The following is a 24,674-nucleotide window of genomic DNA, read 5'->3' as shown; positions in this document are numbered from 1 at the left end:
TAATGGAAAGTTGTTAAGTTGTAACAAACATGCTAAAAGAAAAATATACTTAGGATACAGGTAGAAAATGTCACATGCAGAAACATATAACAAACCTATCTCAATGTAAGCAAAAAGACTAAGAAATTACTACTTGAGAGGCATTCTTGTCATCGTCATTATATAAAATGAATAGAATAATTACACATTAGAATCACTATGCTGCATTTCATAAACGGTACAGATAACACAATACACTTAATTCCAAATTACAAAACTACAGGTTTCAAATATCATGGATTGACTTTAGGTGAAAAGATAAAATTTACATCCCTGACACCTGAAAAGGAAAACCAGAACACAAGAGTAAATCTACAAAGGATCCAATAGCAAATTCAGATGTGATAACAAATACAGCTTTATGGGCTCTCCACAATCAACCCAGCCAAGTTAGAGGACTACAGTATCTAATAAAAGCAACACTGTAAAATACAGACTATTAGAGCCATAACAGAGTATCAACAAATCATTCCCTGAAACCACAATGACCTCAGCTGTGTGCAACTTAATTATAAGTATCCACATAAATAAAAATATTTGTAAGCCCCATATAGAAAGTTTTTACACATGCAAAGCCCTTGTGGAAAACAAAAAAACTGGTGTAATATATTTCATTTAAATAAAGCCAAATTTCATCCTAACAGATTGGGGGTTTCAGGTATAGCAGGTTATCTTACAGTTTGTCCTTTATTCAGTGACTGAATCTTCCACACACTTAACATAAAACCTGGAAACTCTGTTCTCTAAAAAGAGATTACTGAAATGTGCTTGAAGAACTACTGAGTCAGCCAGCATCTTATTTATCTGTGAGTTACAAAAACAGAAAGAAAATACCAATAGGGGTATTTCATTAAAAAAACAAAAAAACTTACATTAGGACAACTTTAAATACTTTTGGGAAGTAGGCAAGATAAAGGTTAAAGAAGATAGCTGTTACACATACACAACAAGATAGAAATAGAACAATTCAGAAAACATTTAAACGGTTGATGACTATATTCATCTCCTAAATGCTTTCATCCACTTTTCCAGCAATCTAGTTAAAAGCTCCTATCCCAGAGCAAACTCTTCAGTCAGTTATCTGAAACTACAATACTTCATGCCATCCCTAATAACACTGTAGAATTAGCTGAATGTCAACCATCCATTCCAACACAGATTCATGGCAAAAGGCATCTACTAGTGAGTGATGCTGAAGTTTTTGAGTAGATATGAAGAAAGCAGTTTGCCACAAAGTATTCTTACAGCTATGCAGAAAATCTGCATCCATTTATGACAAATTTACCAACCTGTGTCACAGTACAATATCATCAGCCAGTGACAAATCTACAAGGTCGAGCTTCTACAAAAACACTAAAAAACTGGTGAAAAAACTGGAATTCACTGTTCATCTGGCTCCCATGCATCTATTTTAAATTTCATAGAGCCACAAAAGCTAATTTCCAAATATGTAGTAAATGTAGTATTTATCAACAGCATGCATGCCTCTCTCTCTCTCCTCCCTCTCTCTCTCTCACGCGGACACACTACATGCTTACTAGGCTGTGAACTATCTGCTGAAGAAAGTTTAGCAGCATAAAACGCAAAATCCAACCCTACTTCCCTCCTTCAAAACCAAATACCTAGACAATAAATACATCAACACAACTAAAATGGGGGAAAAACGCCACAATAAGATTTCACCCTCTCTCACATAAAACTAAAAGGTATAAAAATTAGAGTTTCAAAAATACATCCATCAGATTCAAAGACAGCAGACATCCTGTGGTCATCACTTACCTTCTCTAAATCTGCATATACATCAAAATGTATATGGTATGGTATGCACGTCAAATGTCATGTATAACATTCACTACAAATGTTTGTTCTCATGTTTAGAAGTAATATAATAAATCTAAGTTAATGCAAACATAGTTGAAATTCCAATTAAAATCATGGCCATCCTGAATTCCCGTCTTAAACAAACCTTCTCCATAGAAACTAGGCAATGACAATAATCCTTCAAATAAATTTAAAAATATTTATTTGTACAGATTTATTCTTTTTTTTTTTTTTTTTTGAGATAGAGTCTCGCTCTGTCGCCCAGACTGGAGTGCAGTGGTGGGATCTCGGCTCACTGCAACCTCCGCCTCCTGGGTTCAAGCGATACTCCTGCCTCAGCCTCCTGCAGACTTTTCCTTTTCATTAATAAAGAAGACTTCCTTTAAATTAGGTTCTCTATATAAAAGGCAAATTAAGTAGACATGAACTATTTATGGGCATCAACACGATACCCCATGTAATAGCCACTATTCCTATAAATAGAAACCTCAATCACCGTATACTATTTACTGGTGGAAATATTTAATAAACAGTTTTGTCATTTTTTTGTTATTGTTGTCTTTTTTGAGATGAAGTTTCACTCTTGTTGCCCAGGCTGGAGTGCAATGGCACCATCTCAGCTCACCACAACCTCTGCCTCCCGGGTTCAAGCGATTCTCCTGCCTCAGCCTCCCGAGTAGCTGGGATTATAGGCATGCACCATCACGCCTGGCCAATTTTGTATTTTTAGTAGAGATAGGGTTTCTCCATGTTGGTCAGGCTGGTCTCGAACTCCTGACCTCAGGTGATCCGCGAACCTCGGCCTCCCAAAGTGCTGGGATTACAGGCGTGAGCCACCGCGTCCGGCCTCAAATTTTAAACTACTTTCTTTTGGGGGATTTCTCATTACATAAATAGAAAGTCCTAGAAGAAATTCAAATTACTATCAGATATTTTATCTCATTATTTGTATCCTTTGCAAAGTGCAAATTTCTTTTAAGTTTTAACTCCTATAAGGACACCTCTGTTTTGTATCACTACCAAAAAGCAACAGCCTAAAGAAAGCTCAACTGTACAACAACAATAACCGCCTGCACACACAAAATCGACCAGCCGCATAAAACCTTCCAACTGATGTCTACACTCTGCAGCAGAGATATACACACATGAAATAGACTTATCCAGGACTACAGAGCTCCTAAAAGGTAAACCCTGAAAAATTAACCACAAAATATACCTGAAATCTAGAAACTTCTCAATCATGTCATAATATAAAGTAGAACAAACAAAAACAACAGCTCTTTCTAAAAATCTTTAGCTCATCACAATTCCAAATCAGCACAATAATGTCTTACTGGTAAACTTGATGGTCTTTCTTGTTGTATTAAGTTCAAGTCTTCATGGTTAGGTTTTCCGGGGGCCAGAGGAGGTTGAGATCTAGTTCCATAGCCTTCCTGAGACATGTCCTAAAAAAACACAAACACAAAGCACTTCATAAATATCTCAATGAGTTGTAAGCTTCTTCAGTAACTAAAATTAAACAAAAGCTTGGCTGGGCACAGTGGCTCATGCCTGTAATCCCAGCACTTTGGGAGATCAAGGCAGGCAGATCGCTTGAGCCCAGGAGTTCAAGACCAGCCTGGGCAATGTAGGGAGACTCCATCTCTACAAAAATAAAAAATTAGCTGAGTGTGGTGGTGCAGCTACTTGGGAGGCTGAGGCGGGAGAACAGCTTGAGCCTGGAGGTGGAGGCTGCAGTGAACTTTGACCACACCACTGTACTCCAGCCTGGGTGACAGAACAAGACCCTGTGTCAAACAAAACAGAACAAAACAAAAGCTTATCACAACCAACAACTAATGTTACATTTTAGCAGACATAAATATGTTATGGCTATAATTTAATACATTATCAGAAAGAAAAATTTTAAAAAGCAGTGAATCATTAACAGCAGAAATATAAACGATATATACATTTATATATATATATATAAAATTAACAATTAAATTTATTATGAGACCATACCAAGTACTGTATTTGAGTTTTGCAGGAAGAAGACTAGTTCATAAAAATGGGGAGGGAGGTCAGCTATAGCCAAACAAACTGTCTTTGAACCCAGAGCAAACCAAAAGCTCTCTGTATTGTTGAATTCCGATTTTGGCCAAACTGTCTTTAATATTACCTCAAAAAACGGAAATAACTAACGAAAACCTTACTATCAACTATATCTTAACACGTCCTCTCAATTACCCACAAAACAGCATAAATCGTTATTAAGCTCATAGAATCCGGGGTCTGTACAAAACCAATAAATATTCATCTACAGAACTCCATATGTTCATGGGGCACAGTTTTCAGAGAACCACCATAAAGAAGAAAACAACAGTGGGGAACAAAACACACCCAAAAAACCTGAATGGGGACAATAAACATAATTAGCACGGCCTTTCTGGCATCTTGTCAAACACTCTTCCGTATTCTGCATGGCTTCAGCATTGTGCTGAAATAATTAGCATATATGACCCAAACACCACACCACACCACATTTACTGTACACCAGATCCCTAGCTACCTAACTGTGTATGTCAGCTACTAAACATTCCACCACCATTTCCCCCTGAAGTCAAACAGCAGGACAGAATTGTTAAATACCTATTATAGCATGTCTCAATTGGCACTGAAAGTTGAAGAACCAGTTTCTAATTGAAGAGGAAAAAAGAATGGAAAATATTGCTTTAAAATAAAATTATCTCCCTTCCCTTGTCAGTTCAAATATGTGCTGGCATTAAAGAAACATCATATACAAGTTCTACTTCTGTTAAGTCCCTGGAATATTGCTTTAAAAATTAATGTTTACTACTTGAAATCCTATAAAAAGCTTCTGCTGTCCCACCCCTTTCTTGCACACTTAAAATTACATGGCTTCTTAAGCCAGGAAACTTTGGACCAATAGCTGGTACCACAAAGTACACAAGCTGTACAAACTAGATTTAACCAGCCTAGTGTTGGTGCGACCTGCCTTTCAACAGGCTCTGAAACACAGGAGCGTGCCAATAATTCCAGCTTTTCCCATGTAGCCATTCTTCCCTTTAAATACATCTCTATCAAAAAACAAACAAACAAACAAACAAAACCCTCAGATATTTAACCTCTACTAGTAATATACCCAGTTCATATCATATTTTTCTAAGAGAATTCAATCCTATTTGTCCAGTTTTTCTTTGACAGCAATAAGGTGAGAGTAAGCACAGGCAATCCAAGGACACTTAAAGAGTGGCTCTGCAATCTGGTTGCCAGCAGAGGGTGACAATTAAGCTTGTGGGGTACAAGAGCAAGGCCGAAAGATTATGACCATTCCCCCCACCACCTTCCCCCTCAAACACCACGTTTCTTCCAGATCCTAGATTTCCACTTGTCACACAGACTTCCCGCTGGGTGCCCTGCAGGTTCCTTTCCATAAACAGCATGGATTTCAAATCAAGCAGGGCACAAGGCCTCTATTCAGGGGCCTTCACCCCGTTACAAAAAAGCACAAAGGTGCAGGACAGCCTCACAATGGGCAAACAAATGAGCAGACCCCGCCTCCTCCTCCAACACACGTGCACACAGTTTCTGCCCAATGCCTAGGCTCTCTCTTTATTTTTTTATTTTTTTCTTTTAAGTAAACTTTAGCTAGGAAATAGTAACAGGCTCAAAAGTCCTAGGCATATTACCCTTTTATGTTTCTTTTTATTCTCTCTTCTTCGCTCAATGAACTGCTTTCTAAAGAAGTTGAAAAAGATCATTACAACTACAGTGGATAAACATTTCAATTTAGACATCATCCCCCTAAAATAAGCAACACAGACTAACAGACTACGAAAGCTATTAGAAAAATGTATTGTGGCCTTACAATTCCCTCTTTAAGGCCTTAAAAGTTCAAAATAATTAGATTCCACCAAAATCTCCAATACTATTCCTAACCACAAGAAGCTTTCAGCTATTAAGTACAGTTGGAAATAAAATCAAAACAAAATTTAAGTGAGAACTATTGAACAGGAAACTTGTTCTGCCTCAGTTTATGTTTGAACGTAAGTATTGATTTAATAAGGGAGCACACAGAAAAGGTGCCAAGTTGAAACCTATAACAATCATCAACTATATATATACTTACAATGGGACTATAAAGTCTGTTTGGCTGCTTTAATAACGATATAAAAATATTCCATATGAAACCTGAGCTTTTTCATCTTAAAAGCTATATTTATTTTTTGTTACATACTTATTTTCATCTCAAGAAGAGTAAATAGACAGTAAGAAGGCAATGACAGCATCAGAAAATAAAGAATATGTTCAGCATCATATTTTATAAACAAAGAAGCACAGCTTCACACTTTAAAACATTACTGCCATCTTTGGTTATTTGTAAGTTTAAGCAGCCAGTGAACACCAGTGTGTAAACCAATATACGCATATAAATAATCACATTCATCTGCTGTATATGTAAAGAGTCGTAACTCTTTAAAAGAATACCATATTGTGATAATACTGCAATGCACAAGAACCAGGCAATGGGAATGAGGTTTTCCCTTTCAGAATTCGTCAGTACTATTTTTTATACATCTCACTCACAATCTTTTAACCATTGATGGACTCTGGACTTAACCTTCTTTATGTTATGAGTCAAAGGTTAAAGGGAAACTGACTCACAAAAGTGTGAAAAAAAGTTTAGGGTAGTAATAATTACACATTTGTTTCAGAAATTTTCAGTTTGGTATTTCTTTCCCTTTTTTTTCTTTTTTTTTTTTTAAGAAACAAGGTCTCACTCTGTGGCTCAGCCTAATCATAGCTCACCGTAGCCTCTAACTCCCAGGCTCAAGCAATCCTCCCACCTCAGCCACCCAAGTCCCCCTAGTAGCTAGGACTACAGGCATATACCACCATGCCTGGCTAATTTTATTTTTATTTATTTATTTTAATTTTTTAAGGACGGAGTTTCGCTCTTGTTGCCCAGGCTGGAGTGCAATGCACAATCTCGGCTCACCGCAACCTCCACCTCCCGGGTTCAAGTGATCCTCCTGCCTCAGCCGCCCGAGTAGCTGGCATTATAGGCATGCACCACCATGCCTGGCTAATTTTGTATCTTTAGGAGAGACGAGGTTTCTCTATGTTGGTCAGGCTGGTCTCGAACTTGCGACCTCAGGTGATCTGCCTGCCTCAACCTCTCAAAGTGCTGGGATTACAGACATGAGCCACCATGCCCGGCCTAATTTATTTATTTTGAGAGATGGGGGTGTCACTATGCTTCCCAGGCTGGTCTCCAACTACTGGCCTCAAGTGATTCTCCTGCCTTGGGCTCCCAAAGTGCTGAAAATCAGTAATGAGCCACTGTGTCCAGGCCTCTTTTGACACATGTTGTAGAAGCTGACTGAATGCCCACTATGGGCTTATTTCCTTTGCTGGGTACTTGAACATATCACAGTATGAAATGAAACATGACCAGGAAGAAAACACTAGAATCCCACTTCTACTACAGGAAAGAGTAAAGATAACTATTACAAGGGCCTAGTAGAAAGGCCAGGAGCAGGAGTGCTTCTGTTTTCTTTTATTAGGAAATGAATAAAATCCTATTGGCAATAAGTAACTTTGAATAAAATGTAGAATAACCAAAACGTCAAAGACCCTTTTTAAAAAATTAAAAAGGGAAAACGTTCCCATGGTATAAGCTTTGAATTTTTTTTTTTTTTTTTAAAGAGACTGAGTCTCGCTCTGTCGTCCAGGCTGGAGTGCAGTGGCGTGATCTTGGCTCCCTGCAACCACCACCTCCCGGGTTCAAGAGATTCTCCTGCCTCAGCCTCCCAAGTAACTGGGACTACAGGCATGTGCCACCACGTCTGGCTAATTTTTTGTGTTTTTAGTAGAGACGGGGTTTCACTGTGTTAGCCAGAATGGTCTCTATCTCCTGATCTTGTGATCCGTCCACCTCAGCCTCCCAAAGCACTGGGATTACAGGCATGAGCCACTGCACCTGGCCAAGCTTTGGATTTTTTTATTTACCTTTCTGCAATTTTTCAATGTGTTATCAAGTTCAAATGTGAATTTAAATCCTTTTTCCTTTATATATAACTAGAGCATATTTTCTGTAAACAGCATATTGTTCAGCCTCTTAACAATATATTGTAGAGCTCATTCTATATCTACAACTAAATAAACTAAATATCTACTTTATTCTTTTTTTTTTTATGGTCACACAACAATGCATTATTTGTAGGTACAGTAACGTATTTAACTAGTCACTTATTGATGTACATTTAGGTTGTTTCCAGTCTTCCCTTCTTCATACAGCACAGCATCCTTATGCATACATCTTCATATGAAAATCTCTGTAGCATAAATCTTTACAAGTCAAATTTCCGTCAAAGGGAAATTGTCCATTTTCACACTGCTATGAAGAAATACCTAAGACTGCTTAATTTACAAAGAAAACAGGTGTAATTGGCACGCAGATCTGCAGGTCGTACAGGAAGCATGGCAGTTTCTGCTTCTGAGGAGGCCTCAGGAAGCTTCCAATCATGGTGGAAGGCAAAAGGGGAGTGGGGTGTCTCACACAGCGGGAGCAGCAAGGGAGAGAGCAGGGAGGTGCTATACACTTTTAAACAACCAGGTCTCATGAGAACTCACTCACTATCACGAGAACAGCCCCAAGAGGATGGTCTGAAACTTTCTTATTCAAGAGAAACCGCCCCCATGATCCAATCGTCTCCCACCTGGCCCCACCTCCGACACCAGGGATTACACTTAGACACGAGATCTGGGTGGAGACACAGATCCAAACTGTATCAGATTGCTACAGGTGAAATTTTTATATATACTGACAAATTGTACTTAACAAAGAAAGTGTCAATTTATACTCAGTCCATCATTTTGGAATAGAACAAAACTTACTCCAGGTATCAAACTACATCATGTGAAAAAGGAGCAAAACCAGAGCAGGGGATGAGTGGGAAGATGGGTAGACAGTAACCAAAAAAAAAAAGAAAGAAAGAAAAAGAAAAAAAAAAGAATTTAAGAGCATATAGACTATAAACTAAAGGATGACGGAGGAACGGAGGACAGGAAGGAGCGCCTTGGTCCCTGACAAACAAATGGCAATGGCACCTAGTAAGAGGTCAATGAGGAGGTCTCCAGATGCCAGCAAAATCCAACAAAGAACGTCAGGTCAGAAACAAAATGCAACAGAGCTTCCATGGTGTCTTGATCTGGAATAAGTGATAACTGTCATGTTATGTAAGAAAAGTTTTTCCAATCCTCACATCAAGTACAGATGTGCTAGGAAGAGAGTTAAGATGGCCACATTGTTATGATCTTGCAATAATTCAGAAGGAGAGAATGAATGACGATTTGAGCAGTCTCAATAATTTCCTGATCCTTTTCCCTTCATGCTTTGGAAATTCCCTATCACCAATTCCAAATCCTAAAAGGGAAACAGAAGCCCATCCTAGCATGTGAGGGTAGGGGGAGAGGTGGCTGGGACCACCTCCACAGAGAGGATGCCTGGTGGCCACACAGCCTGCCACGGTTTAGTGAAATCATCCCTAGGCTTTGGACGTCTGGCGTGTTATTGACCTCCCTCCACTTTCTGTGTGTAGACGAATTTAAAATATCATTTCCAAAAAGAAAGCGATTAAATTCATACAACATGCACGTCAAGGATGGCACGCTCAGCCCTTGGCACCTCAGGAAAGCCCCAATGACAGCTCATATTCACAAGAGGGGACTTGTGACAGGTACTGTGCACAGAGGTAGCGTGCACAGGGGTAGTGTGTGCAGTTCGTCCTAATGACACCACCACAAGATAGTTGCTATTGCTACCTCGTTTTTTCCTACCAGGAAACAAAAACTGAAGTCATTTGCAGAGCTAGCTTATGAGCACTGTGCTGGAGTATCTGCAAGTGATGGATATCTCTTCATTTCTATAATAACTGTACACTAGAGACAACTGGAAGCGTCAAACACTATCACATAATAAGGGATTGAATATGATTTTTACTTTTTAAGGTTTTAGCCTGGGCTTCATATATTCCCCTAAAATCTCTTTTGAAAAATTACAATCTTAAGTAGTTTATATGTGGAACACTTCTAAAATATCAACTCCAGTATCATGAATAAGTAAGAAATGCTAAAATGAAAAATTCTCTTCCACAGGTGTGAAGGCAAGGCCGCACTCCTTATCATCAAGCATTACTAGAAGCCCACAGGCTGGCGGGGGAGCCAGGTGAAGGAGCCCGCCCACCACATTATGTTCTTTAAGGATCTTCTACCAGCTCTTCTCTTTCCCCTGTCCTTTAAGAACGGGGCTCCTCGTGTCTGCACCCCAAGGACTCCATGTGGCCCCCCTGCTTGGTGATGATACCCAAATCTCTACAGGAGGTCCTTAACTACATCCTTAATGTCTGGACCTTTCGAGAGAGTGCCTTGCACTCATCGGGACAAGAACTGACTCTCCCAAATGACCCCACAGACCTGTACCTTCTCCCTTGGGCCCCCACCTCATCGAAGGTGAGCACCCAGATGAGATCGCTCAGAGCCACCCCACACAACTCATTATCTCTTCTGCAATCTGTGCATGTTTGACACATCGCCAAAGCCCAAATCATCATCCAGTCTGTCCCCTTCCTCCCGATCCAAGAGCCGACACCTGCACTGCGGTCAATGTTGCTGACTTCCTCAAATACAAGTGCTCGGAAAATGCCTCCCCAAGGCCTACAGAAGGAAGTCTGAGTCCCAGTCTGGGCTCAGAAGAGCTCTTCAGGCACCCTCCGGCCACCAGGTCAGCTTCCACAGGGCCGGCCCCAGGGTGCAGAGCAAAACTGTGCTTCACCTGTTCAGCTGCCCGGGTCCCGTGGGCCACGCGGCCACTGCTCCTCGGTGCCTTGCAGCCGGTGCAAGTGGATGCCCTTCCTCCTCCTCACTCTCCTCAAGATCCTGCTAGAAGTTAACCCTATCACCCTCCAAAACAACTACCTCAAGCCAACTTCAAATGGGCTCCTCTTAAAGAACATAGAATGCCATATCTTAACTATCTGTTGTGTATGCCAAACTGGACACCATCTCTCCAAGACGGGGATGCTGTCGTCTTGGATTCCCAAGGGCCCAGCATGGTTGGGTACTGGATAACAGCCAGGTGAATGACTGAATGGTTTCTATGAGCTTACACTTAGAATTAGACACAGCAACACAAAAACAAGTGTATGAGGACAAACACATAAAACTGAACAAAACTTGGGCACACAGCCAAGAATATTTATCATGTTAACAGCTACTTGCCTAGTAAATGTGCTACAGAACACATTTTGCTGTTTGTTACAGGCAGTCTTATGGCAAAAGGATGACTGCAAAATAATGCAGTAAAAATATACTGGAAATTAAGACTGCAGAAAGCATCACTGAGGCCACCAGAATGGTGTTGGGGCTGAGGGTGGGGAAATCAAGACATTTGATGCTTACCAAAGAACAGATCAGGAATAAAATATCCTACCTCCCCAAAAATGATGAGTTTGGCAAAACCTACAGATCAAACCACTAATTTTAGGAAATAAAAAGGTCCAAGCAACATGTTAAACCATTGCAAATCAATCAGGAAATTCCAGGCTGTGGGAATTTCTACTAGACAAATGTCCCAGTTTCAATAAATAAATGGCAACAGAAAAAAACAAAGTGAGAGGACGAGAAGGAGAGGAGATGGAGGAAAATCCTAGAAATGAAGGGATTAAAAGATAACAACAAATTGTTAACACTGGACTTTCTTTGGATCCCAATTCAAACTACCCCAGAATGTAAATTAAATAACAATATATACTCCACTTATGAGATTATTGGAAATTTGAACACTGATAATTGATATGAATAAACTATTTTAACGGTGATAGCTGTATTTTGTCTCTTTTTTAAAGTTCTTTATCTTTTAAAGGCACATACTGAAATATTTACCCATTAAATGATACAACACCTAGGCCAGGCACAATGGCTCACACCTGTAATCAAAGTGCTTTGAGAGGCTGAGGCGGGTGGATCACGGGGTCAGGAGTTCAAGACCAGCCTGGCCATGGTGAAACCCTGTCTCTACTAAAAATACAAAAAATTAGCCAGGCATGGTGGCAGGCGCCTGTAATCCCAGCTACTCGGGAAGCTGAGGCAGGAGAATCGCTTGAACCCGGAAGGCGGAAGTTGCAGTGAGCCAAGACCGCACCACTGCATCCCAGCCTGGGCAACAGAGAGAGACTCCTTCTCAAAATAATAATAATATCTGGAAATGTACTTCAAAATAATAAAGGGGTCAGGGGATGGGGGCGTGAGACAGGAGAGGGTAGAGGTGAAACAAGATGAAGGTGGAGTGACATGTGCCAGATTCATTACACCATTATCTACTTGTGTTTACGTTTGAAAACTTCCTTTTAAATGAAAGTAAAGTTAATGGTATGAAAGGCAACTTTATGAACCTAGAGTGGGGCTGAGACTGACTATGGCTTTCATCTGAAAAACTATGCCTCCAACCTCCTCCCCTGTGAACACACATTAAGCATTAACCATAGAACTTTCAATCTTTCTGTTTCATAACGCCCCCACCCATTTTCATCTTTAACCTGTTTGCTGCACTATTAAATCCTAATGCTTAGCTCTCTTAAACAAACAAAACCCCTTCATGATCTTAACCAAAATGACCTTAACAATTTCATTTTTCCCCTAGGTTCCCAAAGTAAAACCTGCTCTTCTTGTTGACTCAGTGATCCTTGTTCAATCTGTTGATCTCAGCTCAGGGTGCCCTCCTAGCCTAAATCTGACACTCTAACTTTATCTTAGCCCCACCTCTTAAAGGCCTGGTGTCCTATTTCACCAGCTCCAAGAAGCCTTATGCAGCCACAGACCTCTTCTAAGCACCCTGAACCTTTGAGTTCAGACAAACCCAAATTCAAATGCCAACTTCACTATTCACCAGCTGTATGATGCCAAACAGCTTAGTTTCTTATTCTACCAGCCATATTGGGTGGCGATGGCCTATGCAGACCACAAGTGCATCACATCCACCTTCACTCCTCCTGCTTGTCTATCTCAGGCTCATGATGCTCAGAGAACAGGGGTAGAATGGGTCTCCTGCATATGCCATGATGAGTACTGTTCATTATCTGCTCAGAAGACTACTAAATCCCTTTAATTCTTCCCAGTTCACAGCGATGGTTTCCCTTCCCCTCTGCTCCAAAAATCTTTTAGTTTAGATAAAAATCATGTGTCCAAAGTGCAAATGTTTTTTGACTGCAACTAATTCCAGAGGCCAATTAGAAGCTTAAAACCATTTTTCTTCTAATAAACTACATATATTATTGATGAGTCCAAAGAATATTCAGGATATTATTTATTTTCTATCAATGCAAAGGAATAATTATTTCCAGACATTTTTAAACCTCTTTTTTTTTTCTTTTTTTTAGAGAAAGGGTCTCACTGTGGTGCCCAGGTTGGACTGCAGTGGCATAATCATAGGTCACTGTGACCTCAAACTCCTGGGCTCAGTGGATCCTTTCTCCTAAGCCTCCTGAGTAGCTGGGAGTACAGGTGTGTGGCACCACACCCAACACAAAACCATTCTAGAAAAAGGACAGGCTTGTATCAGGTACTTCATGATGCTTTCCTACTGATAAGTCTCAGTCTTATTGACAAAGGACTCATCACTGCGAAACGCCTGCAATCCACAGAATGTCACCATGGCACAGACACCCATGTAAACAAGGACCTGCAGTCCCTGGCTTCAGTAAAGAGGAACCCCGAGGGGATTCGGAAGAAAAGAAGAAGCAACACCAAGAGCAGCCGTCTCCCCTAAGCTTAAGAAGCAAGAATCCTGGAGGCTGCTAATTTATATTCAAAACTTAAGACAAGCTTTTAAATTTGCCTTCTTTCGTAAGAAAGAAGTTTTCGTAAGACTTCTTCCTAAACTAAAAGTGGGCTCAGAATGAGAAAAGAAGCCACATGGTTGCCTAAAATTAATTTTCCTAAAATAATCAACATAATGATAGGCAAGACTAAAGACTAAAGTAGTTAAGATTTTTAATAATGAATGTATTTTAATAAAGTCATAAAGGCAAATGAGCCACAGTAAATGTTCTGCTCTCTATGCTTTTTGTAGGGAAAAAGTAACGTATCTAATAATTTTAAAAAATCTATACAACATCCAAGAATCTCAACTCCCTGTAACTTATTACCTAAAGAATTCCTTTCCTCATCCGTAAAACCAAGATACAGTAGCTCCCCACCACCCTTACCCGCGGTTTCGCTTTCCATGATTTCAGTTACCCATGGTCAACTGTGGTTCAAAAATATTAAAGGGAAAAAATTCCAGAAATAAACAATTCACAATTTTAAATTGCCCACCTGGATGTTACTCCTCCCTTTGTGTGGCAAATCCACGTTGCAGGCGCTTCCCATCCACTGGTCACTTAGGAGCTGTTACCAGATCCAGTATCACTGCTTGTGTTCAAATCACCCTTATTTTACTTCATAACGGCCCCAAGGTGCCACAGTAGCGATGCTGGCAATCAATCAGCCAAAGAGAAGCTGTAAACTACTTCCTTTAAGTGAAAAGTTCTTGACTTAATAAGCAAAGAAAAAAGTAGCACATGCTGAGGTTGCTAAGATCTAGGGAAAGAATGAATCTTTTATCCTTGAAACTGTGAAGGAAAAACAAATTTGTGCACAGTGTGCACAGAGTTCAGTACTATCCACAGTTTCAGGCATCCACCGGGGATCTTGGAACTCATCCCATTCCCTGGCTAGCAAGGGGGACTACTGTATAAGGGACCTGCTACTAAGATACAGGAACCCACCGTCTAAAGTTGGATTCGTGGCCATGACACACTGCCTTCAGGCAATTAGCACTGTGCCTGGTGCCATTTAAATGTTCAATAAATGTCAGCTATTGTTATTTTTAAAAGCATATTTAAGAATGAGAATCAGTCTGGCCACCATAGATCATGCCTGCAACCCCAGCACTTTGGGAGGCTGTGGCAGGAAGATCGCCTGAGGTCAGGAGTTCAAGACTAGCCTGGCCAACATGGTGAAACCCGTCTCTCCAAAAAATTAGCTGGGTATGGTGGCACACACCTGTAACCCCAGCTACTTGGAAGGCTGAGGCATGAGAATCACCTGAACCTGGAAGAAAGCAGAGGATGCAGTGAGCCGAGATTGCACCACTGCCCTCCAGCCTGGGTAACAGAGCAAGACTCTGTCAAAAAAAAAAAAAAAAAAAAAAAAAAGATGAGAATCAACTAATAGAACTTTATCCAGCGGCCATAAAGCTGACAACATGTTGGTAGTAACAGCAGCTGCTAATAATTCTACATCACTTACCGTCTATGAGGCACTCTCCTAAGTGCTTTGCCCATACAATAAACTCTTGATTTTCACACTGACCCTATAAAGTAAGTACTATTTTACTCATGAAGAAACTTAGATTGAGTAACCTGCCAAGGTCACTCAGTTGGCAAGTGGTGGAGCAGGGATGGGAACCAAGATATTCTTTCTCTAGAGTGTGTGCACTTAACGATGCTCCTACCCACCAGATAAGGAGGCACTTCTGGACCCTACCTGACGGCTGACAATTCCAACCTGAGGCTGGGGTCCAGGAATCTGAATTTCCTAGATTTGCCTATAAATTTCAAGGACTGTTGATTAAGTATAGTGTCAAATTTTCATTAAATTATAATTAAGTGAGTCCTACAATGTGGGGTTTTGGATATTACTCCATTACCTGGCATCTGCAGTAAGGCATTTTGCTGTAACATTAACAATGATTAATTTCCCGGGTAGATACCTGTCCACCCACGCTTCACCTATCCTCCTTGGGCCAGCGATGGTCTCATTTGTCTTACTGTGGTTACAGCAACAACTTGAGAAGATCATCATCAGCTTTTCAATGACATGGCCCTGCACTGGCATCTCACACTTGAAAGGCTAACTCTTGCTCTAAGACCCCAAGCCCCTTCCTCTCCTAGCCAAGAAGTAGACCACCACGGCACATGAGCCACAGACCTGAAGGGCCACAGGGGGCCTTCAGAAACTAACAACATCAGTTCTTCCTACCCCACTGAGGGACCGTAACTGATATCTAGGGCCTGAATTCTCGACCTGGAGTAGAAGGGCTTTGAACACTCCCCTGAGAATACAGCAACTCTGTGATGCATGTATTTGTCTGGGAGGAGAATCTGTAGCTTTTACCAGATTTTCAAAGACTCCAGAAAGATTAAAGGGTAAGAACAGAGATGATCGACAATGGGATTTACCAAAACTGAGAACATCATAATTTCATAGAGATGTTTTAAACCAGATTAGCTGCAAATAACTACATTCAATATTGTAACACTTTTCTAAATAACTGAAATACAAATAAAAATTACTCAAGAATTTGCAAATATGTCATTAGTATCTGAATTAAACATGCAATAAAGGCCCAGACTGCTTAAGTAACTCTAGTCTGAAGAGCTACCTAGGCTGGGCACAGTGACTCACCCTGTAATCCCAACACCTTGGGAGGCCGAGGTGGGCGGATCACTTGAGGTCAGGAGTTCGAGACCAGCCTGGCCAACATGGTGAAACCCTGTCTCTACTAAAAATATAAAAAAATTAGCTGGGCGTGGTGGCGCGCACCTGTAATCCCAGCTATTTGGGAGGCTGAGACAGGAGAACCGCTGGAACCCGGGAGGCAGAGGTTGCAGTGAGCCGAAACTGCACCACTGCACTCCAGTCTGGACGACACAGCGAGACTCTGTCTCAAAAAGAAAAAGGGTGGGGGGCAACCTATACAGGACACCTTATGTTATTATCCACATGCTTCACTTAGAGAGATGGATACCATGGAGGGTTGCAAGTGGCATGACAGCGACCTGCGGAGACAGAGCTCCTGAGCCCACGTGCTGGATAAACAGGTCCAGAACTTTTTTTTGTCAAAGAGAGTGAAGTAAAGAAGTGCCAGAAAGATCCTGCCTCAAAAGCCTGCCTTGCCAATTCGTCCCTAAAACTGTTGAGGGAGTTAATCTCAAAAGCTGTCTGGTTTCTCTGTGAAATGCCTATAGAGTGAAAGCTAAAATAACTGAATGAAAGAGAGAGAGAGAAAAAGCTAGAAAAACAGAAGAAACAGCCAAAGACAATGAAAGATAAAGAAGCTTCTGTTGTTTTGCATTGTATCCATAATGCTTTCAAAATGCAAGAAGCATAAAGGATTCTGCCAAATTTTTTTACAAGTATGTATTACTTTTTGAAGTTTTTACAAGATGTTAAAATGGATCATTTGATTTACAAAATTATCTCTTTCCCCATTCTAAGAGTACAGACTTTCAGAGAAACAATATACTACAAAGAACTTAGCATCCAATTACCATCAACTTTACCAATCTTCTATGAAAGTAGACAGGCCACAGGCATCCCCTTTCTCTAAGAAATAGCAGAAAATGTGAATTTTTTAGAGATTCCCTTACATTTTGAGAGAGAGAGAGAGAGAGAGAGAGTGTGTGTGTGTGTGTGTGTGTATGTGTGTATGTGTATGTGTGTTCCCATCAAGTGGTGCTATTATTGTAGGAGACTTTTTACCTTTTAAACAGTCAAATTTCTATTTGGGGAAAAAAACAAAGATGACTCCAGAAATTTGAAGATTATCATCAATTACATAGAAATTAAATTAAAATAAAATTTATTTCTTTACCCACTTTATTTCTTTAGGCACCTTATGTTAAACACCTCCAATTTTCCAAGGAGGGCAAGCTATACATTCATTCCACTTTATGTTAAAATGAACACCTCCAACTTTCCAAGCAAGGTGAGTAATATATTCATCCTGAAGATAATCCCCTTCTGTTCTTCCATAAGGAAAGCAGACATGAGAACCATTGCTTTGAAGCAAGGATGATACACCAAATATCTGGCAACCGGTAAAACGGTGGGGTCCAGGGTCCTGGAGTCCCCCTGCTAATTAATTAATTACTGCTTGTAATCCCTCAGCTACTCGGGAGGCTGAGGCAGGAGAATCACTTGAACCCGGGAGGCGGAGGTTGCGATGAGCTGAGATCGCACCATTGCACTCCAGCCTGGGCAACAAGAGCGAAACTCTGTCTCAAAAAAAAAAAAAAAGAAAAAGAAAGAAAGAAAAACACAGCTGTATACTTACCAAAGGGCCTTCCCTGCCTGACTTCCTGACGCCATCTTCTTCTGCCTCCCTAGGCTAATGCAGAGAGACATAAACCCATTCCTCTCCCAAAAGCCTAGCACTTTGGTGAAAATCAATCAGTGACCTACAGCTGGTTCTGTTCTTTCTTTTCCAGAAAAAAAGAAAAAGGTGACCACCGCCCACATTAGCAAATGCTAAAAATAATGCTACGCTTCAAACATCTGCAGATAATCTTCCTCTGGAATACAATATACATAGAGCTTGTTACTCTAAAAATTTTAAAAATCAAAGAAATTGATGAAGAACTTTAATATATGTATAAATTATGTTTTATTTCATTTTTCATGGTTTAACATATTGAAATGAGCATGTTAAAGACAAATGAAAGCAGCTGAGGGTAGTGAAAAAACAATCCAGGAAAAAAATAATTCCCCAATCTCCCTTGTGTCAGAATATAAATATCAAAGAAAGAGAAGAGAATTGAGTGAATATATAATGAGCCTCGATGATACTTTTAATTGCACACTGCATTCTCTTCCTAACTTCTTCCCTCAATACCAGTGGGGGCAGGGGCAGGGTATCAGAGAGGAAGACAGATGGGCTGTCAGGCCCAGGGAATTGAAGAGGAGGGAGGTGAAGGGGTGCAATGAGGAGCCTTGCTTGGAGAGTGCCAGTTCTACCCAACTTTCTGGTTTAGAAGAGCGGGCTTCTTCTTCCTCCGGCTGCTGAGTCCAGGAAACTAGGACTAAAATCTAGAGAAGAAGGCAATGTCCATTCATGCGTGAGGACATCTGGTTCAATTCCATAAATCCTCCTCAGGTGGGAGAGAGGGATCACTCACCTACAGTTAGTTACAGCAGTGTTAGGATCAGAGAGGAGGTGAAGCTTAACTGCTCTTTAGACTAAACCCTCCTCTTAAGGTGTTTGAAGTTTTTCTTAAGCCTTTGATGAAATACATCTTCATTCATTCATTCATTCAAAGAGCCAAGGTCTCTGTCACCCAGGCTGGAGTGCAGTGGTGCGATCGGAGCTCACTGCAGCCTTGAACTCCTGGGCTCAGGGATCCTCCTGCCTCAGCCTCCTGAGCAGCTGGAGCTACAGATGTCCGCCAACACGCCCAACTAAGAAATACATCTTCAACGATCTAAGGTTTTCCTCTCCTGTCTCCATGGTAGACAGTCATGCCCAGCTGATGTGATCTCCTCTATATTTCTAAACTGGGCTAAGCAGCTGCCCAACAGCGTCTGAGATGCTTCAAACCGGGACACAGCTGGCCGCACACTCCAGGCCTGCCTGGCTTCCTGGCTACTCTTCTCAGGAGGAGTCCTCCATCCCCTTCTAAAATTAGTATTGAAAATATTACTACTATATAATTCCTCACTTCCTGGTTTGATTCTGGTACTAGAAAGAAAAAAAAAAACTTAAAATACATGTTAAACATGAAAATGAATAAATAGCATTATCAAATTATGATCCAATGCAATTAAATTCCCAATTGTACTCCAAAACATATTTTAAAACTACTGAAAGTTTTCCATTAAAAGTCAAAAATGCTTTGATACTGGAAGTGATGTGTATAAAATCTGAGGATTTTTCTCTTGCTTTTTTCTGCTACCATTAAGGAAAAGCAAAGGCCCAGGCAGAAATAGTTGCAACTAACTACAGATTCACCCTGATTTCTACAGCAATTAATTAAACCAAATTCATACCAAAAGACATTTTAACATTCTCAAAATGTTATTTTTCTTCATTCTTCAATGAGTCTTTTTTCCTATTTTTTTATTTTAAAAAGCTTTCAGGAATAACGCCACCAAAACACACAATAAACTGAAACTGTTAATGCAGCAAATTACACCTATATTCGAAACGAGTGCTGAGCTTTGACTATACTAGTTTTTCCCTCAAGGGAGAAAAAGGGAACAGAGAGAGGAAGGTCACTACTCCTCGTTCCCATCCTCCTGGCATCAGTCATCCTGCCAGAGCGAGCGCAGGCAGGCTGATAGCTCCTGCAGTCTATCTAACCCCACGTCTGTGCTCCCAGAACCGGCCCCACAAGGTTAGAAGCCCCAAGTCAACAATCAGAGTCTAGGAATAGGCCTTGCTCAGTTACTAAGTGACACACAAGTTGTCTCCTCGGATGCTCACGAGCTCTTTAAACTTAAAAGGAAATTTGCCTCAGCAATGGTTCAAAGCCTGAGACAACCGCATACAGGGTAAGCAAGAAGAAAGAAAAAGATTCAAAATTCAAACATAAACCAAGGCTTCACGAATAATATCCTTTAAAACAAAGAATAACATTAATTAACTACATTCTGGGTTTTATTGAGTTAATTAATAGACTATGTTAATATCTAAAAACTAAGCAATTAATGGCAACAAACTATATATGTCCTTGTCTTTGCTCTATTAATAAAATCTCAAAACAAGTGAAAGGAACACTTCAGTGGCTTTCCACAGGCCTTGTAAGGTTAATTTTCCCCCAAAATCTGCAGGATTGGCTTATAAATTAAATTCTGGTCTTATTCTTACATAAGAAACAGATGTGCATAATATAAATCACAATATAAGGAACTGTTTATCCCACAATGGATCACAGCCTCTGTCCTTAATGTGACTTCTGTGTTCCTTCAATGGCTTGAGTGGCATGCTGTTACAAGCTTTAATTCAAAAATATATTTCACTATGTTTTTAGCTTTCAAAAAAGTATTTTTCTAAGTTAAGCTCCTTTGAAATATTTTGCTTATTATGTTGATCATGGATATTTTATGTTAAAAAATTCAAACTTATTTTACCCCCATGTTCCAGTACTATTTCCTTCTTTTCCAAATGATTGCCCATGTGTCAAATACTTGCAGTTCACTGCATCTCCTTTTAAAAATGCTGATCACAAAGATGTCTGGAGAAAGGGATATTTTAGAAAATATAACTTAAACACCCATCTACCTACTCTCAGAAAAGTAGACTCAGATTTCCACTTGGTCCAACTACCAAGTGATCTACTGCTAGAAGTTAACTGCTAAACTAGTATTATTTTCTGTTTTAAACGATATTGAACAATAAATAATCTCATTTCATTTTTAATCACTGAGGCAAAGGCAATATAAATCAACAGTTCTCACCATAATTAATATGCTCCATCTAAATGACCTTGACTGTTAACTGACCTCATTGTCTAGTTCGGTATCTCTCAGGAACGGGCATCCCGTTTATTCTCACTAACTGGGAACCGGCCCTACCCCAGGATCACTTCTTCTCTCACCAGCAAAGTCTTCCTCATTCTTCCAGACCTCCTCTGAGACACTTTCACCAACAATATCCTTTCCTAAGCCTCACAACACTAGAATCACAGCTTGAAACACACCCCTCCCAAGGCACCGTCAACCCTCCTCTTCACCTGAGGGCTCCTTTAGGTCAGCGACAACGTCTGTTTCAACACTAGATTCCCACATGCAAAACAGTCCCAAGCCCAAAGCAGCTCATAAAATGGTTTATGTTTTACTTGTCCAACAGACCTGAGGTAAGTAAGTACACTTTTATAATACCCATTATTTCTCTTAAGAATCTGAAGCAATTCTATCAGCTTGAAGAGAAACTATACCTATAAAAGCAAAATTTGAAATTATGTCACTGCTTTACACTAAGGTTTTTAAAAAAGATCCATCCTCTCAAAAAAAAAAAAAAATGGTGACTTCTTAAATGGGGTTACTTTCTACAAAAAGAAAAAGATTCTTCTGGCTATGAGGGCACAACAGTGTCCCTTAAAGCCATGAAAACAGACAGGGTTGTACAAGGATGCCAACTGTCCCAGACCAGCAGATGACCTAGGTCACAAGAAAGGGTACTGACAGACAGCACCCTGTCTGTGGCCAGGCAGCTCTCTTTGAGTTACCTGATTCTTGGAACACTGGCCTTGACACTTAACACACAACACCTGCCAGGAGACGATGGGTGAAGGTTCCTGGAGAAATGTGGGCCTCAACAGGAAAGGGGGTCTCTTCCAGGATCTTAGGAGAGTGAGTCTGAAGCAGAACAGGAGTCAGAGGTAAAAGGCAAACGATTCTCAGTCTAAAGGTACTAGGAGGAGAGAGAAAGGTCATGAGAGTTACCTAAGAGGGGACAGGGAACCAGGAAGCAGACCCGCACGAGATGCATCGAGACCTGAAAATGGTGAAACGTAAGGCGAGCAGAAACGTTAGAGCAAAACAAAACTAAAACTAAAACGCAGTATTAAAGGAGTTTTCCCCTTTTATACAAAAGTATTAAATCTCAGATAATGAAGTCTGAGGAAGTAAGCTAGCATGTAAAAATAGTTTAAAATGGAAGCAACTTCTTCAAATAGCTTTTTTTAAAAGGCCTTAAAAATAGATACTTTTTAAAAGGAGGAAATGATGAGTGTTGGGTAAATAAGATATCTGATGAAGGCACAGTATGCACCTCTGATGTCCTAGTTATCCTCTCTCTACAACAGGAAGAATAAACTGGGCCTACGCACTCCAGTTCTAATTCTGCCCCCTAAAAAGAGCAGCAGACAAGAAATGGTGACGGTAATGAAAATGTAAACAACAAGACGTTGTGGAATTTATGGAGCCGCAGTGTCAACAGTAAATCAAAAAAATTACCAATGTCTAACTGTGTACTTCTTCCTGATACAACCGAGTTTCCACGATCTGTTCTACCATTGTAACACATCACCTAGATCCATTCGACTTCTAAATTCTGTGAGGTCTCTTTAATTCTGTTGGTGCTCAGAAAACAGCTAAATTCTCACTAAAAATAAAACTTAAAATACGAACCATTGGAAAATATAGATTAAAATGTAGGAAAGTGAGCTGGGGGAGGGCATAATTTGTTAAAACCTTCTAGAGAGGAATTTGATGTAAAAAAAAAAAAGGCAGGGGGGCCTTTTTTTTTTTTTGAGACGGAGTCTTGCTCTGTCGCCCAGACTGGAGTGCAGTGGCGCAATCTTGGTTCATTACAACCTCTGCCTCCCAGGTTCAAGTGATTCCCCTGCTCAGCCTCCCAAGTAGCTGGACTACAGGTATGCCTCTTGTATTTTCAGTAGAGACAGGGTTTCACTATGTTGGCCAGGCGAGTCTTGAACCCCTGGCCTCAAGTGATCTGCCTACCTTGGCCTCCCTAAGTGCCGGGATTTCAGGAGTGAGCCACTGAGCCGGCCCAAAACCAAATCTTTAAAATGTGCCTGTTCTTTTTTTTTTTTTTTTGAGACAGAGTCTTGCTCTTTCACCAAGGCTGGAATGTAGTGGCACGATCTCAGCTCACTGCAACCTCTGCCGCCCGGGTTCAAGTGATTCTCCTGCCTCAGCCTCCTAAGTAGATGAGACTACAGATGCGCGCGACCACACCTGTTTAATTCTTTACATGTTTAGTAGAGACAGGGTTTCACCATGCTGGCCAGGCTGGTCTCAAACTCCTGACCTCAGGTGATCCACCCACCTCGGCTTCCCAAAGGGCTGGCATTACAGGCATGAGCCACTATGCCTGGCCTAAAATGTGCCTGTTCTTTTGCCCAGCAATTCTATTGAAGAAGAAAGCCTGTTTGCTCACATACACGCAACTATACTGCACAAAAGAACCAGCTATGAAAGCATTCAACAAAGCACTATCTGCAATTCCAAAGAAATCACAAAATTTAAATACCCAGCAGTAAACGTTTATCTTCTTCAACACTGTAAAGTATATTTACTATGTTTCAGCAAATAAAAAAGATTTTTTGAATGATTAAATCAACAATTTTCAACCTGTTTACTAAGTTTCTAGTTTGTGCAGGCATTGACCTAGGTGCTGGGGACACAACAATGACAAAACAAAGTCCTTCCACTCATAAACCTTATTTTCTTAAGGGGGAACCACACACAATATTAAAAAAAAAAAAAGAAAGAAAGAAAAGAAAAAGAGTGGGCTTGACAGAGAAGAACCAAAGATTTCAAAGTGTCAGGAAGGATGGATTGACATACATATTGTTGGGATGGGGGAAAATATAGACAGGGCAGGTTTGTGGATAAAGGGCTGAGTGGCCAGAGGCCTGCTTTGGATATACTGATTTTCCCAAGCCTGTTGGGCATTCAAATTAGTGATTACCTGCAGGAGCTGGACATACATAGATGTAGAAACGACAAGACAGGTCCAAGTTGCAAAAGTACATATGAAAGTCACAAGCCTCCAGATGCTTAAAGTTTTGAGAGTAAAAGAAATCATACAGGTAAGGTGGGTAGAGCCACAAAAAAAGAGGGGCCAACACTGAGCCCTGGTCATGGGCCAGTATTTGGAGGCCAGAGAGATAAAGAAAATCTAGCAAAGAAAGGCAAGGAGCAGCCACAAAGTAGGAAGAGAGCCAGGAGAGGGTGGCGTCCCAGGAACCAGGCAAGACAGGTGCTCCGAGGAGGAAGATACCATCAACTGCGTGGAATGCTCATGACAGGCGAAGGATGGAAGGAATGACTGTCACCCATCGGCTAAATAACAGAACACTGGAGGCTTTGAAAAGAGCTGTTTCATACTGCATGACCTCACTCAAATGTGGCCTCTAGAAAAGGTGATCTCAGAAGTGGAGAGTGGAATGGGGGCACCACCGGCTGGGAAGGGCTGGGAGTTAGGGAGTGGAGAGTGGAATGGGGGTACCATGGGCTGGGAA

General features: G+C 40.7%; 1 protein-coding gene across 1 annotated transcript in view; it reads right to left on the bottom strand.

The window, feature by feature from the left end:
- The window catches only part of ARID1B (AT rich interactive domain 1B (SWI1-like)), a 423,627-nt gene that overhangs the window by 311,988 nt on the left and 86,965 nt on the right, over positions 1 to 24,674 (bottom strand). The window contains exon 3 of the mRNA XM_011976438.1: positions 3,195 to 3,305. Coding sequence (XP_011831828.1) covers positions 3,195 to 3,305 — 111 coding nt within the window. The remainder of the gene's footprint in view (positions 1 to 3,194; positions 3,306 to 24,674) is intronic.

The sequence above is a fragment of the Mandrillus leucophaeus genome, unplaced genomic scaffold, assembly GCF_000951045.1.
Source record: "Mandrillus leucophaeus isolate KB7577 unplaced genomic scaffold, Mleu.le_1.0 Scaffold166, whole genome shotgun sequence".
Taxonomy (NCBI): domain Eukaryota; kingdom Metazoa; phylum Chordata; class Mammalia; order Primates; family Cercopithecidae; genus Mandrillus; species Mandrillus leucophaeus.
This window is presented reverse-complemented; position numbering and strand designations above follow the sequence as displayed.